Genomic DNA, 13151 nt, shown 5'->3' with positions numbered 1-13151 from the left:
AAAAAAAAGTAAGCATGCTGTTTACACAAACTACATTATTAACATCATTGTGATGTTCACTGATACTAGTACTAATTTATCGAAATAAAGAACACAATTACTACATAGCAAACATATTTTACCATACAGCAAATAAATCGAATGAAAGTAACATCTGTAAAATAGTGAATGCACACTTACTCTAAGATTCTGAAAGAAGTTGAAAACTGAACGAGCGTCCCCTTCCTGTGTAAGATGCAGGTGAAGGCAAGAGTGGTGTATTCACAGTCCTAAAATAATTTTATAAACAATTGTTATTCGCTAGCAATTTTTCCCCACAGTACCTTAGTATAGTATGCATACTTCATGAGAAAACAGAATGCCAATAACAAAGAAACTACATTTTAACACTATCAACCACAAATAATATTACCTTATAGTCTAGGCATAATAAAAGTACAATTACTATACTGTGCACTTACTCAGTATGATTTTCCAGCGAACTCAAAACTGAACGACACTCGCATGCCTTTCTTGTGCAAGATGCCGGTGATGCAGCCAGTCCTAAACGAACATTTAAATAGTTTCAAACATTTCAGCATCATTACGCCAGTCTTCAGTGTCACATATTCCTTCAGAAATAGTTCTCAAAAACATTTATTATTATTATTACTATTATTATTGTTGAAAACAGCTGAGTATAATTTTTCCAGGTTTCTTTGATAAATAGAAAGTTCAGAAGAACAGCATTTATCTGAAATAGAAATATTTTGTACCTTATAAATGTTTGTATCTTCACTTTTGATCAATTTAAAGCATACCCCACTAAAATAAATAAATACGTGAGCATGTTGATAGCATGTTGATAGAAACTATATTATTACATTAGCAATCACTAATATTTCCCACGTGATTTTATATCATAGATGCACATACAGTACAAAAAGCACATTCTATATCTGAGAAACTAAATTGGTAAGCACATGTTTGAACATATCTGCAGACAGGGTATTTCACGGTAATGATTGGTCTAAACATTCTTAGACATTACTTTTATATCGTCTAAACAATACTTTTATATAGTATTGTTTATAGAACATAAAACCATCCTCACGCCGTACATTCAGATGTAATGAAAGGTTGCCTATCATATTTCAAAATGTTGCACTCGATTTCACACATTTTAGTCTGGAATTATAGTTTGGGAAAAGTCCAACTAGTAAATGTGTTAAAGTTTATCTCACAACAACACATTATCTAATGCAAATAAGAAACATACTACTCGGCATGAAATATCTCCTTTGCTGGCTCCAGCCGCGCTCGCATTCTGTTTGTGAGGTAAACAAAGCTCTCAGCGCCTCTTCTGGGGTAAATACAAGGCTTATTCCTGGCTTTGTCTTCTTCCAAAAACGAAAAGTATCTGAGATGAACACGTTGCTGCTTTATTTACGGTGATGTGGGCGTTTACGTGTCGCGCGTCTCACGTGGAGATTTGTCAAATATACAGCGCGTGGGCGGGATCTAATTGCAGATAATGAGAACAGACGGAAAAACTGGACATGTCGTTGGTTTCATACGGATTACTTTATCACATAATATTTGTTTTCATTTAAGAGTAGACATGTCAAGCTTTCTATAGATATATTTCTCGTGTCTGTGTGTAAAGTATTCGCTGAGTTTCAGTTCGTTTTTGTGACGCGTTTCTAAAAGCAGTTCGCTGACACAGTGAAGGCTGTGCGCACCCGGTTTGTTTTCTTTATTTTGCAAAAGTTTTGTTGATATGGTGAGCATACACAAATAAACGTAGACCCTTTACAGCAGGGGTGCCCAAACTCGGTCCTGGAGGGCCGGTGTCCTGATGAGTTTAGCTCCAACCCCAATTAAACACACCTGAAGCAGCTAATCAAGCTCTTACTAGGCATACTAGAAACTTGAAGGCAGGTGTGTTGAGGCAAGTTGGAGCTAAACTCTGCAGGACACAGGCCCTCCAGGACCGAGTTTGGGCACCCCTGCTTTACAGATTCAAGCGATGTATTACTTTTATGTGTCCAATCAAAAGTGACAGAGCATTTTAAGTTCTTTTCTCTGTCATCTGGAAAATATGCAAGTGCTCCCGCCGGCGTCTTTGCCGACCCCAGGCGGGTTTAAAATCAACTGCCTTATAAACACCTCTTTCGTCATATGATATCTTGCCTGGGCTTGACGCCCACACAACAGCCTATTCAGCAGAATGAGGAAGTCCCAGGAAAAATTATTTTTCACAGAAAACTAGTCAATACAGAGAGTACAGTAAAACAGCACACAAGCTGGAAAAACTATTTAACAAATATGGGCTAAGTAAAGAAACAACAGACTGGACGTGGGACCAAAATGACAAGGCAAACACGAAGAGCTGCATTACATGTGTTGTGTTTATTCCTGTAATACAAGAATTGTTTCCGTTGGGAGAGACGGTGGGGATTCATACATACCCACGTGTGTAATTACTTAAAGTCGCCAACAGAGGTCACAAAACCATCATTAATTGAACCAGAACAAACCAATTCTGGTGAAAGGCATGCCATTTATACTTAAGCATTTTTAACCCAGTTACATGTTAGTTTTACTGTTGTCAAATCTTGGTTTATATTGTACCATTCAGTCTTTATGGGTCAAGTAGAAGTAATGGTAAAGTAGTGTTTGATGATGTTTTCCCCTATTCCATCTGAGACAAACACCATGTTCAAAATGTTGGTGTGGTTAAGAGTCGATTCGATTTGAAGTAATCTGGAATAATGTCATTTGTGATGACAAACAAATACATGTGGTGTGACTGATTTATTTAATAAAACATTCCAAGAAAAACACATTTCTTCATTTTGATGTTACAGAAAAAACACCACATTTCTAGGATGGGCCTCTGAATCTGCCAAGGAAGAGGATGCTGTTAGTGGGGTTGTGCCTGATGAAGAACAAGAAGGGATGATCTGCTATGAAATGTTTTGGTGGAATGCTACAGCAAAGCATTACCAAACATGCAGTGGCTGCTGCTGCCTCAGTGCCTTCCTCATTGACCTCAATAAAAGCCTTGTGGACCACCGCTGAAATGAAGAGACCACCTTTACTGCTCATGCCTGTCAGATCAGCCTTTGATTCCTGGAACACAGAGCTCATACCCATCTTTTGCAAATTTTCTGATAGGGAAATCTCAACCTCCAGCTTGAACTTTGGCAAATGGACTCTGATATCCATCCATGTGGCCATTTTGTCTCTTTCGGTCCAGTCAAGCAGCTTGTCAAGGGTCAACTCGCTCTCCAGCTGTCAAACACACACACATACTGAAAAATAACATACACAGCGCCAAACTATTCCACAGGATCAAAACTAGCCATCTTTCATTGATTATGCCACTTTTGCTGACCTTAAGAAGCGGGTCAGAACCATCCTGAGATTCATTTGGAAGAAGGATCAACATGCTGAGCTCCTCCTTTATGTATGGCAACTCCAGCACCTGCAGTTCATACTCTGGGATGTATCTGAAGGGGAACTTCTTCTCCTGGTACATCATTTGCACAGGCCGGTGCTCATTCTGTTTGTAGATAAATGCCAGTACATTCAAAATTACTTACAAAATTCAACACGTGACCTTTATATTTATTTTTCATATACACTCCTGAAATAAAATGCAGATCACACCTGGTTTATTTTAAACGGCATTTCTTTAGTGTTTCTTGTTTCAAATGGGTGCATCCAGTTCCCTTTGAAGTAGATGGCATTAACCAGCGCTAGCCGGGTCAGCTCATTTACAACACCGCGCTTAAGAAGATCTTTAATTTTATCTGAAGTGAAAAACAAACAAAAAACAGTATTTCATTATTTATAGTGTTCTGATCATTGACATCAAATCACTGTATGTTTTACTTTTTTCACAGTTTACAAGTAGCCTACCAACATCAGTTCTCTATTAAACAAAGCAAATATAATTCTGATTTCAGCTCAAACTCTAATCAAACACACTAGACCGTAAATTTCAAGTTAACTTTCATTAGATGGTTTAGGTGTGTTCAATTAGGGTTAGAACTAACATCTGCAGGACAGTGGCCCTCAAAGAGCAGAATTATGCATCCCTCTTTTAATTCTTGCTATCCACAAAATTTCTCTTTCATATTCTGATCACTCTCTTCTCACTCTCTGTCTGCTCTTCCACCCATTTGTTAATGAGCTGTCGTGACTCGTCAGATGCTCCAATGAAGTCTACAGCCAGAAGGTCAGCGTGGTACAGCTTCAGAGTGGAGTCCAAATACTCCTGCAGCACAAAATAAAGGTGGTATCTCATTCGGAAAGAAAAATAAAAAATAAATAAATAAATCAATCACAGCGCATTTTTATATGAATTATACACATTCTCTCAGATAAGGCAAAGCATGAATTTAGCAAAGCACACAGAGAGCATTAAAATGTCTCACTGAAGGCAGAATGGACTCACAGGTAAGAAGCTGAAAGTTTTCTCTCCATAGAGGCGATTTGCTAGTTTGAGGATGTAGGAGGCTGATGGACTGTTGAGAGTTGAGGTGAGGGTCTCAAAATGAGAGTGAACATCAGAGACAGAACTAAAGGACAAAACCTGCAAAGAGAAAGACAGATGGGTGAACTATGAACATATTTGATATTATGACATAATTTTCATGACAATTAAGCTTTATTACCATAATGCAATGATAAATTATTTTATATGTAATATAGCCTATTTATATATCGTTAGCATTTCTTGTACTGTTTTTCATCAAACTTATTAAAAAGCATTGCAATCTAATGAACCACCAAGAATCACCATTACTTCTGTTGGAGCACAACTAGTATTAATTTCTTCATCATTAGTGCTAAAATAGATTATCAGTAACAGAAGTGGTATGATTTACAGAAACGTTACAGACACAATCAGAATGATATTTAAAGTAATAGTACCAACAGTAACATGTCAGTTCCTCATACCTTTGCCATTTCTTTGGCAGTTTCTCCTCGGGCTCCCAAGTAGACCATGCTGAGCGCTGCACTGATGCTCAGTGGAGAAAAGAACTTGTTTCCCTCAGCGTTGCTCGCGCTCAGAGCTCGATAGAGATCCAGAGCGAAGAGACTGTTAGCACGAGAGAGACCCTCCATGACTGATGATACTGCTAGAAATACCAAAACAACAATAGTTGAGTATCATACTTTATACAACCATCTTTCAAAAACACTAAATATAAATGTAGTAGGCTATTTTACTTTTATTAACGATGTCCTTTCGGCGTAGGCTAATTCAGTTGTCCTCTTCGTTGGTTCGACAGCTCCACTGCATACGTTTGTAAAGTGTTGTTGTAGGCTGCGTGTTCAAAATATTCACTGGATGTTCTAAAAGATGTGATTATGCCGACAATGTTTAATAAGAACGTACTGCCCTGCTTTGCTTTACTTTGGTGTTGTTGTTGCTGTCTGTCGGAGTGTGGACTGGAGGGGGTCCGCCCTGTGTTAGGACGTCTGCAGAACAAAAAGGGCGTTTCTCAATCATTGACCGACACGAGTTGCTAAAATCGTGTATGTACCATTATGGTGCGTTCAAGTCATGTCGGATAGATCGTGTTTACGAGTTGAACGCACATGAACGCCACCACAAAGTCGTTATTACGAGTGGGGAAACTCGAAATTTTCTTTAAGCCCTGAGTTTCCGAGTTGGGGGCGTGTCAATGAGAAACATGGCGGAATCGATGGATGCAACGTCTGTAGTTGACAGTAATTTTTTGTTTAAATTGATAGTTTAGTTGTCCTATAAACTTAAATTGGTCATGTTCTTGTTACGCAGCTGAAATCCAAGTTAAAAAATGCAGACCCTGTTGTATTTTCTTGTCATTTATTAAAAAAGGTACACCGCCATCTTGTGCCGACTAAACTGACTTGAACGCACCTGACGTCGTAATTACGACTTGTCAACTCGTAAGTAGGAACGTCCCAGGAGGACTTGAAAGCAGCATGCATACACCCCTAAAACCCAGTAACGTTAACCCCTCACTGCAGAATACAAGATCCAGGGGGCGTGGTTGGATCCACATCTAGGGGGTGGAGATTGGTAGGTTTAGGGGTGGAGATGGGTGGGTTTAGGGATCAGGGGGTGGAGACGGGTAGGTTTAGGTATATGTAAAGTGGGAGGAGTTGGATCTGGATCCAACCACGCTCCCTGTATCTTGTGTTCTGCAGTGAGGACCACCTCTTCTTTAGAGATACACAGCCTGTCTCAAAACCACTGATCTATAGCTATAATAAAAATAAAATCTATTATAGATCAGTGCTCAAAACCCACACTTGCGATCTTTGCATTTGACCACTTCTGACTTCTCACATTACGTATTTCCGGTGTTTGGCCCAAATGTTCAAGTGGGCGTCAGAACGACAAAGTGTGTGTAGAACCGTTGCTTACCCGATGGATCAAACTTGTTATATATACATTTTTTTGCACATTTTGATTTTTAAAAGGTTGCACTTAAAAATAAACGTACATGTCTATTCAGTAGACCCTGTAACTAATTAAATAATTTATTAATTGTAGTGCTTATAATTGATAAAAAGCAGTTGCAAATGTTTCTATGAAATAGGCCTACACATAGGCTATTCATCTCTGCACCAATACAATATGCAACACTTTTCTATATTTTACTACCTAATTACATGTAGGCTAATAGACTATCTAAATAATTGAGCTTACCTACACTTTCCTCGACATCTCATGATTTTTGGGCATGTGAGTTCAACATGAGTTTAGTTGTCCTATAAACTTAAATTGGTCATGTTCTTGTTACGCAGCTGAAATCCAAGTTAAAAAATGCAGACCCTGTTGTATTTTCTTGTCATTTATTAAAAAAGGTACACCGCCATCTTGTGCCGACTAAACTGACTTGAACGCACCTGACGTCGTAATTACGACTTGTCAACTCGTAAGTAGGAACGTCCCAGGAGGACTTGAAAGCAGCATGCATACACCCCTAAAACCCAGTAACGTTAACCCCTCACTGCAGAATACAAGATCCAGGGGGCGTGGTTGGATCCACATCTAGGGGGTGGAGATTGGTAGGTTTAGGGGTGGAGATGGGTGGGTTTAGGGATCAGGGGGTGGAGACGGGTAGGTTTAGGTATATGTAAAGTGGGAGGAGTTGGATCTGGATCCAACCACGCTCCCTGTATCTTGTGTTCTGCAGTGAGGACCACCTCTTCTTTAGAGATACACAGCCTGTCTCAAAACCACTGATCTATAGCTATAATAAAAATAAAATCTATTATAGATCAGTGCTCAAAACCCACACTTGCGATCTTTGCATTTGACCACTTCTGACTTCTCACATTACGTATTTCCGGTGTTTGGCCCAAATGTTCAAGTGGGCGTCAGAACGACAAAGTGTGTGTAGAACCGTTGCTTACCCGATGGATCAAACTTGTTATATATACATTTTTTTGCACATTTTGATTTTTAAAAGGTTGCACTTAAAAATAAACGTACATGTCTATTCAGTAGACCCTGTAACTAATTAAATAATTTATTAATTGTAGTGCTTATAATTGATAAAAAGCAGTTGCAAATGTTTCTATGAAATAGGCCTACACATAGGCTATTCATCTCTGCACCAATACAATATGCAACACTTTTCTATATTTTACTACCTAATTACATGTAGGCTAATAGACTATCTAAATAATTGAGCTTACCTACACTTTCCTCGACATCTCATGATTTTTGGGCATGTGAGTTCAACATGATGAATGATGGGATATGCTGTGTATTTAGTGTGCATTAATAGCTGCGTTATAAATGTCTTTTCTTTATCAAACAGAGATGTCAGCCTGCCTAATGACTGTACTGACTTTACCTTTTTGTCCCAGCTAGCGAATTTGCAAAGTAATTCTTGTGATAGTCAATAAAAGCATTATCAAAAATGTGTTGAAAATGTGTTGCATTGTGCGCCATAATTTTCCATCTAAATTTTAACTCAAAATTAGTGTTTTTCCATCTCAATACAAATCAAAGACATTATTACATTATAAAAAACAAAAAAGAATACAAAATGTGAATTACTGACATCTAAATACTAGTATTTATTGTTTATTTTAGTGTTAGACAGACAAACATCACATATTTAAGATGGGCCTCTGAATCTGCCGAAGAAGAGGATGCTGTTGGTGGGATTGTGCCTGATGAAGAACAAGAAGGGGTGATCTGCCATGAAATGCTCCTCTCGTAACATACAGAATGCCACAATGGCTGCCGTAGCGGCTGCTGCCTCTGTGCCTTCTTCATTTACATCCACAAAGGCCTTGTGGGCCACTGCCGAAAGGAAGAGACCACCCCGACTGCTCATGCCAGTCAGATCAGCCTTTGGACCCTGGAACACAGAGGTCATCCCCATGCCCATCAATATTTCTGCTAAGGAGCTCTCTACCTCCAGCTTGAACTTTGGCAAGTGGACTATGATCTCTGTCTGGGTGTCCATATTGTTTCTGTTGGTCCATTCATGCAGCTTATCAAGGGTCAGCTCGCTCTCCAGCTGTCAAACACACATGTGCAAATTCTTTGAGTCTCTGAATATATACAAGATAACAATATAGTCAAGTCAAGCAGATTAGTACAAAAACTTTTTGCTGACCTTAAGAAGAGGGTCAGAGCCATCCTGACTTTCTTCAGGAAGAAGGATCAACATGCTGAGCTCCTCCTTTACATATGGCAACTCCAGCACTTGCAAGCGGTGGTCATAGACATATTTGAAGGGGAACTTTTTCTTCTGGTACATCATTTGCACTGCTCGGCGCTCATTCTGATGGAAGACAGATGCACATACCAATGCGAAAGTGAACATGAAAATGAGTATGACCCTCTGTCATAGATATGATGTAGTATGCATAGTGTAAGGACATACAACTGCATTTGTACAATATTTTGCAAACAGACCTGGTTTATTTTAAATGGCATTTCTTTAGTGTCTTGAGCATTAAATTTCTGCAGCCAGTTCCCTTTGAAGTAGATGGCATTAACCAGAGCTAGTCGGGTCATTCCGGTCACCATTCCCAGCTTGAGAAGATCTTTGATTTTATCTACAAAACACAAGTTTGCGTTCCTGACTTCACATCTTTTGAAATATATACTCAATCAACAGGTCCAAACTGATTCTTTAATCTGAAATAGAACTGTATATGGAACTGATCTTCTCACTCTCTGTCTGCTCTTCCACCCATTTGTTAATGAGCTGTCGTGACTCATCAGATGCTCCAATGAAGTCCACAGCCTGAAGGTTAGCGTGGTACAGCTTCAGAGTGGAGTCCAAATACTCCTGCAGGACACATGACACCAATCAGCAAAAAGGACTCAAAAAAAGACCTCTAAATTGGAAATTTATAATGGAGGGAAAAGAATATATCTAAGGTTTAGCTTCATAATGTCCCATTTTGAAGGCGGAATGGACTCACAGGTAAGAAACTAAAGGTTTTCTCTCCATAGAGACGGTTGGCCAGTCTAAGGATGTAGGAAGCTTGCTGAGGTGGCTTGTTGATTGCAGAGGTGAGGCTCTCAAAATTAGAGTGCACATCAGAGATAGAACTGAAGGACAAAACCTGCAAGAGAAAGAGAAGTTCACATATTAACTGTATTTGTTTACACTGGAGAGACTTTGCTAACAGTTTTACAAAATTGTAATTTTTTTAAATTATATATATCTCTTTTATTCAAAAGAAGAAGAAAAATGCCCATGGTATGTCTTACAGAATAAGCTAAAAAGGGTGTGCACTGAAGAGCCTGTTCTGACCACATTTATTACAAGGAGTAAACTAAATCAAGGACTTGTTGGGGTCTGAAGTCCGTTGTCAAGCCAAGCAGAGATGAGTCTGAACTTAAAACAAATGATGGCAGCAAGCTCAGGGCAGGCGCAAGTTGGCTTTCGTGGCTAAAATCTGGAATATCTTCTAGGTCCATTTCAGTTATTTTTTTCTTTCAAATCTGGATGCATTTTTCAGTTTTTTAAGCTCCTTCTAAAAGAGCAGCTTGAAAGAGTGAGAAAGTGAGGTATGTGGAGCTGTGATCTTTTGTTTACACTACTCCGGCTCTCCCTCTCTCTGTTGAGTCAGTTGCTCGCTGGTTGTATCACAGTCTGTATGCACTCTTTGGCTAATGAAATGTACTGCTATGTCTAGTTCATCAATAAACGTCAAATGCTTTGCATTTGATTTCAGCCTAAGCATGCAAATATATAGATTGATGATGTATGCTTGAAGTCAGCATTTAGCACTGCTGTGTTGATGTAACTTGGAACATTTTCATTACTTCTGTATGTTAGTTAATATGTAACTGCAGTGGCTATACCTACCAAATACTGTACTATAGCTTTGCTATAGTATTCACCAGCATACACTTAGTAGTGTCGGGTCAGTAGGTACTAACTGAACTCACTTAACCTGAATGACAATAAATTATTCTGAAAGGGAGTACATTTTCTGCAGTAAAAAAAAAAATTGCTTTGGAAATTTTATTGAACTGGCAACATCCATGGATAATGAACTGAAATGACACTGAATGAGAATTCCAACTCAAACTTTCACAGTTACCCAACAGAAAAGAGTAATCATTTCACGACAAGTCAAGCTATAAATGACTGCAACATTCATTTTTAGTTACATCTATATTTTCTCAACCCTAAAATGTATTAGGCCTAATTTAAAATCTAATCTTTATCCAATCCAATCTTTATTAACAATTTGCATTCTCCCTTAAATTCTCAAAGAATTCTAAGACACTGTGAGAATTAAACGTATTTTTTTCTCTCCACTAAATATTGCTTAAACCAACTTGTAACAAAGTCATTACTATGTGCTATTGTTTGGCTGTGATCAATCTGTGTTCAACTCACACTATAAGCAAATATTTACCCTTTTGACATCTGGGCCTCACCCCATTTTTCTGTCAAACAGGGTTATGTTTTCTCTTCCTTGTTTTGGGTTGTGGTTTTGTTTTCGAGCAGGATTTCCCAACCACGGATTGTACTGTACGTGTGCAGAATGCAGCCTATTTGTAGATTCAAAATTGACACAAAAAAAAAAAAAAAACTCCCACACAGACCTTTGCTTGCTCTCGAGATGCTTATACCTCATACCTTTGCCATTTCTTTGGCAGTTTCTCCTCGGGCTCCCAAGTAGACCATGCTGAGCGCTGCACTGATGCTCAGTGGAGAAAAGAACATGTTTCCCTCAGCGTTGCTCGCGCTCAGAGCTCGATAGAGATCCAGAGCGAAGAGACTGTTAGCACGAGAGAGACCCTCCATGACTGATGACACTACGGAAAAAACAGCCCCATAATTTATGCAACCATCGTTAAAATCCATATAACGCCATATATTCACAAAAAGCAGCAAAAAGTACTGAGCAGATCTAGACAGTGAGTAAACAAGTTATATGGTTTACGAATGCCCCGTGTTTGTACACAAAAATATTTTTAGACTGCCGTTCATTCTAATAAGATAATGTCCTTTTGTTTTAACATATGTAGACTGATAATATGCCTATCACCGTAAATATTTAACTCTCGCGCAGAGGTTTGATTCCACGTCAGAGAATAACTGTCAGAGAAACGCGGAAGTCGCAAATAAGTAGCGTTTATTCCAATGGTAAACGACACTCCAGTTCCGAGCACTTGTTTTTGAGAATTGTACGAGTACAGATTAAGTATTACCTACCTTTTATAAAAGATGCTTGTCACAAACGTACGTCTGAGTGAAAGAAGATCCTGCCCTAGAGTCATGCGGTATAAGTGGGCCAGCAACGCCCATAAAGCGCAGAACAAGCTAGACCGGCAAACCGCATAAGTTAGACATATCACAGGTGAGTCAGTCTCAAACTACCCCGCCCTTTTATCACCTTTGCATGTGCTTCCCCTATTTTACTTCATAATTTGCAACTCGTTATCCAGCCAAGTTCAAAAATGAGTGAAACATTTGTTGGAATGTTTGAGTATGTTTTCTTTGGAGAGACAGAGAGAGACAGACAGACAGTGTGGACGATAGGAAATACACTTTGTTTTGTCAGCAACACAAAGCAGATGTATTCAATGAATGACATCTCTGGACTAATCAGTTGGACTTTGTGCATAAAGGGTGAGTCACACTGCTGGATCAGAGGTTCTGCGCAATAAAACCTTGTCAAATGCCTTTCACAATAGGGCTGTGTGGAGGAAGTGGTTTTCTGATATGCTTCTTCAGTCCGGTGTTTTCCTGTAAATCTATCTAAATTGTTCTTTTTTTCTTGATTGATATATTGAGCATATAGAGTATTGATTTCTTCAGCTTACCTGAGGTTGCTACCTAAAGAGACACCAATCAATTGGCATGATAAGGAAATATAAATGAAAAAGTCATCTACCTCACTATAAATGTCAGTATCATATGATTGCACATTAAGTAGTACAGATTGAGCAATCAGATGAAAACTGGAAATTGATGTTAAAGTTGGCCCTACACACACAACATTTACATTGTTCAAAACAGTTATGCTGCTTAATATTTTGTGTAATATTTTCTCAGGATACTGTCAAATAGAAAGTTCAAGAGAACTTTCATTGACCAATATTATAAATTTACTGTCATTTTTGATCAATTTATGCATCCTTGCCGAATAAAGTATTAATTCCCATGAAAAAAATCTTGCATTATTCAGCATTTAAACTGTCTACATCTAAACAAAACCATTGATTTTTTTTCTAAACATTATTTTTAAAAGCTGAATAGATGGAGTATTGTAAGTGTACACATATATTTAAAATGTATAAATAAGGCAGAGTGCTTCTTAAGGACTTAACAGCAACACATAAATGACAAAATTACAAGAGATAATGTAGGAAAATAAATCACAAGGGTTAGTCCAACTTGAAATGAAACCTTTGTCAGCTCAAATCTCATTCTCCATTCCTCTTATTTTAACAAGCGTGCTCAGTTACAGTAAACACAAGAACAGCATTTGGCGTGAACCTGGAGTGGCACGTCAATGCACCATTTTGGGGAACCTGAACATTGACACAACAGTGTTATGCAATAATATCTTTTTTAGAAGCACAGGGGTCAAAATTTAGAAACACTGTTTAAGGGACCCTGCACAATGACATTTGTGAGCCACTAGATGGCAGAATTACTCATGAT

At 38.5% G+C, this 13151-nt stretch overlaps 2 protein-coding genes across 4 annotated transcripts; both read right to left on the bottom strand.

Annotated features, from left to right (window-relative positions):
- Window positions 1-2390: 2390 nt before the first annotated feature.
- On the bottom strand, window positions 2391-5596 carry LOC107665391 (leukocyte elastase inhibitor-like). 2 transcript variants are annotated; one of them, XM_016456265.1, is made up of 7 exons: window positions 5224-5596; window positions 4951-5132; window positions 4445-4582; window positions 4147-4264; window positions 3655-3797; window positions 3380-3547; window positions 2391-3276 (listed from the first exon to the last, which is right to left on the bottom strand). In XM_016456265.1, the coding sequence occupies exons 2-7, from the start codon at window positions 5116-5118 to the stop codon at window positions 2866-2868; spliced, it is 1146 nt and encodes a 381-aa protein (XP_016311751.1). In that variant the 5' UTR covers window positions 5119-5132; window positions 5224-5596; the 3' UTR covers window positions 2391-2865. The 2 variants fall into 2 exon arrangements, with proteins under 2 accessions (XP_016311751.1, XP_016311752.1); XM_016456266.1 differs by having other exon boundaries at window positions 4951-5129.
- A 2456-nt stretch (window positions 5597-8052) lies between these two features.
- Window positions 8053-11812, bottom strand: LOC107665390 (leukocyte elastase inhibitor-like). 2 transcript variants are annotated; one of them, XM_016456264.1, is made up of 7 exons: window positions 11697-11812; window positions 11118-11296; window positions 9442-9585; window positions 9188-9305; window positions 8927-9069; window positions 8625-8792; window positions 8053-8525 (listed from the first exon to the last, which is right to left on the bottom strand). In XM_016456264.1, the coding sequence occupies exons 2-7, from the start codon at window positions 11283-11285 to the stop codon at window positions 8118-8120; spliced, it is 1149 nt and encodes a 382-aa protein (XP_016311750.1). In that variant the 5' UTR covers window positions 11286-11296; window positions 11697-11812; the 3' UTR covers window positions 8053-8117. The 2 variants fall into 2 exon arrangements, with proteins under 2 accessions (XP_016311750.1, XP_016311748.1); XM_016456262.1 differs by lacking the exon at window positions 11697-11812 and having other exon boundaries at window positions 11118-11357.
- Between the last annotated feature and the right edge of the window lie 1339 nt (window positions 11813-13151).

This window comes from Sinocyclocheilus anshuiensis, unplaced genomic scaffold, assembly GCF_001515605.1.
Source record: "Sinocyclocheilus anshuiensis isolate Anshui unplaced genomic scaffold, SAMN03320099.WGS_v1.1 scaffold199, whole genome shotgun sequence".
NCBI classification, from domain to species: domain Eukaryota; kingdom Metazoa; phylum Chordata; class Actinopteri; order Cypriniformes; family Cyprinidae; genus Sinocyclocheilus; species Sinocyclocheilus anshuiensis.
The sequence above is the reverse complement of the archived record's forward strand: the minus strand, read 5'-3'. Positions and strand labels throughout refer to the sequence as shown.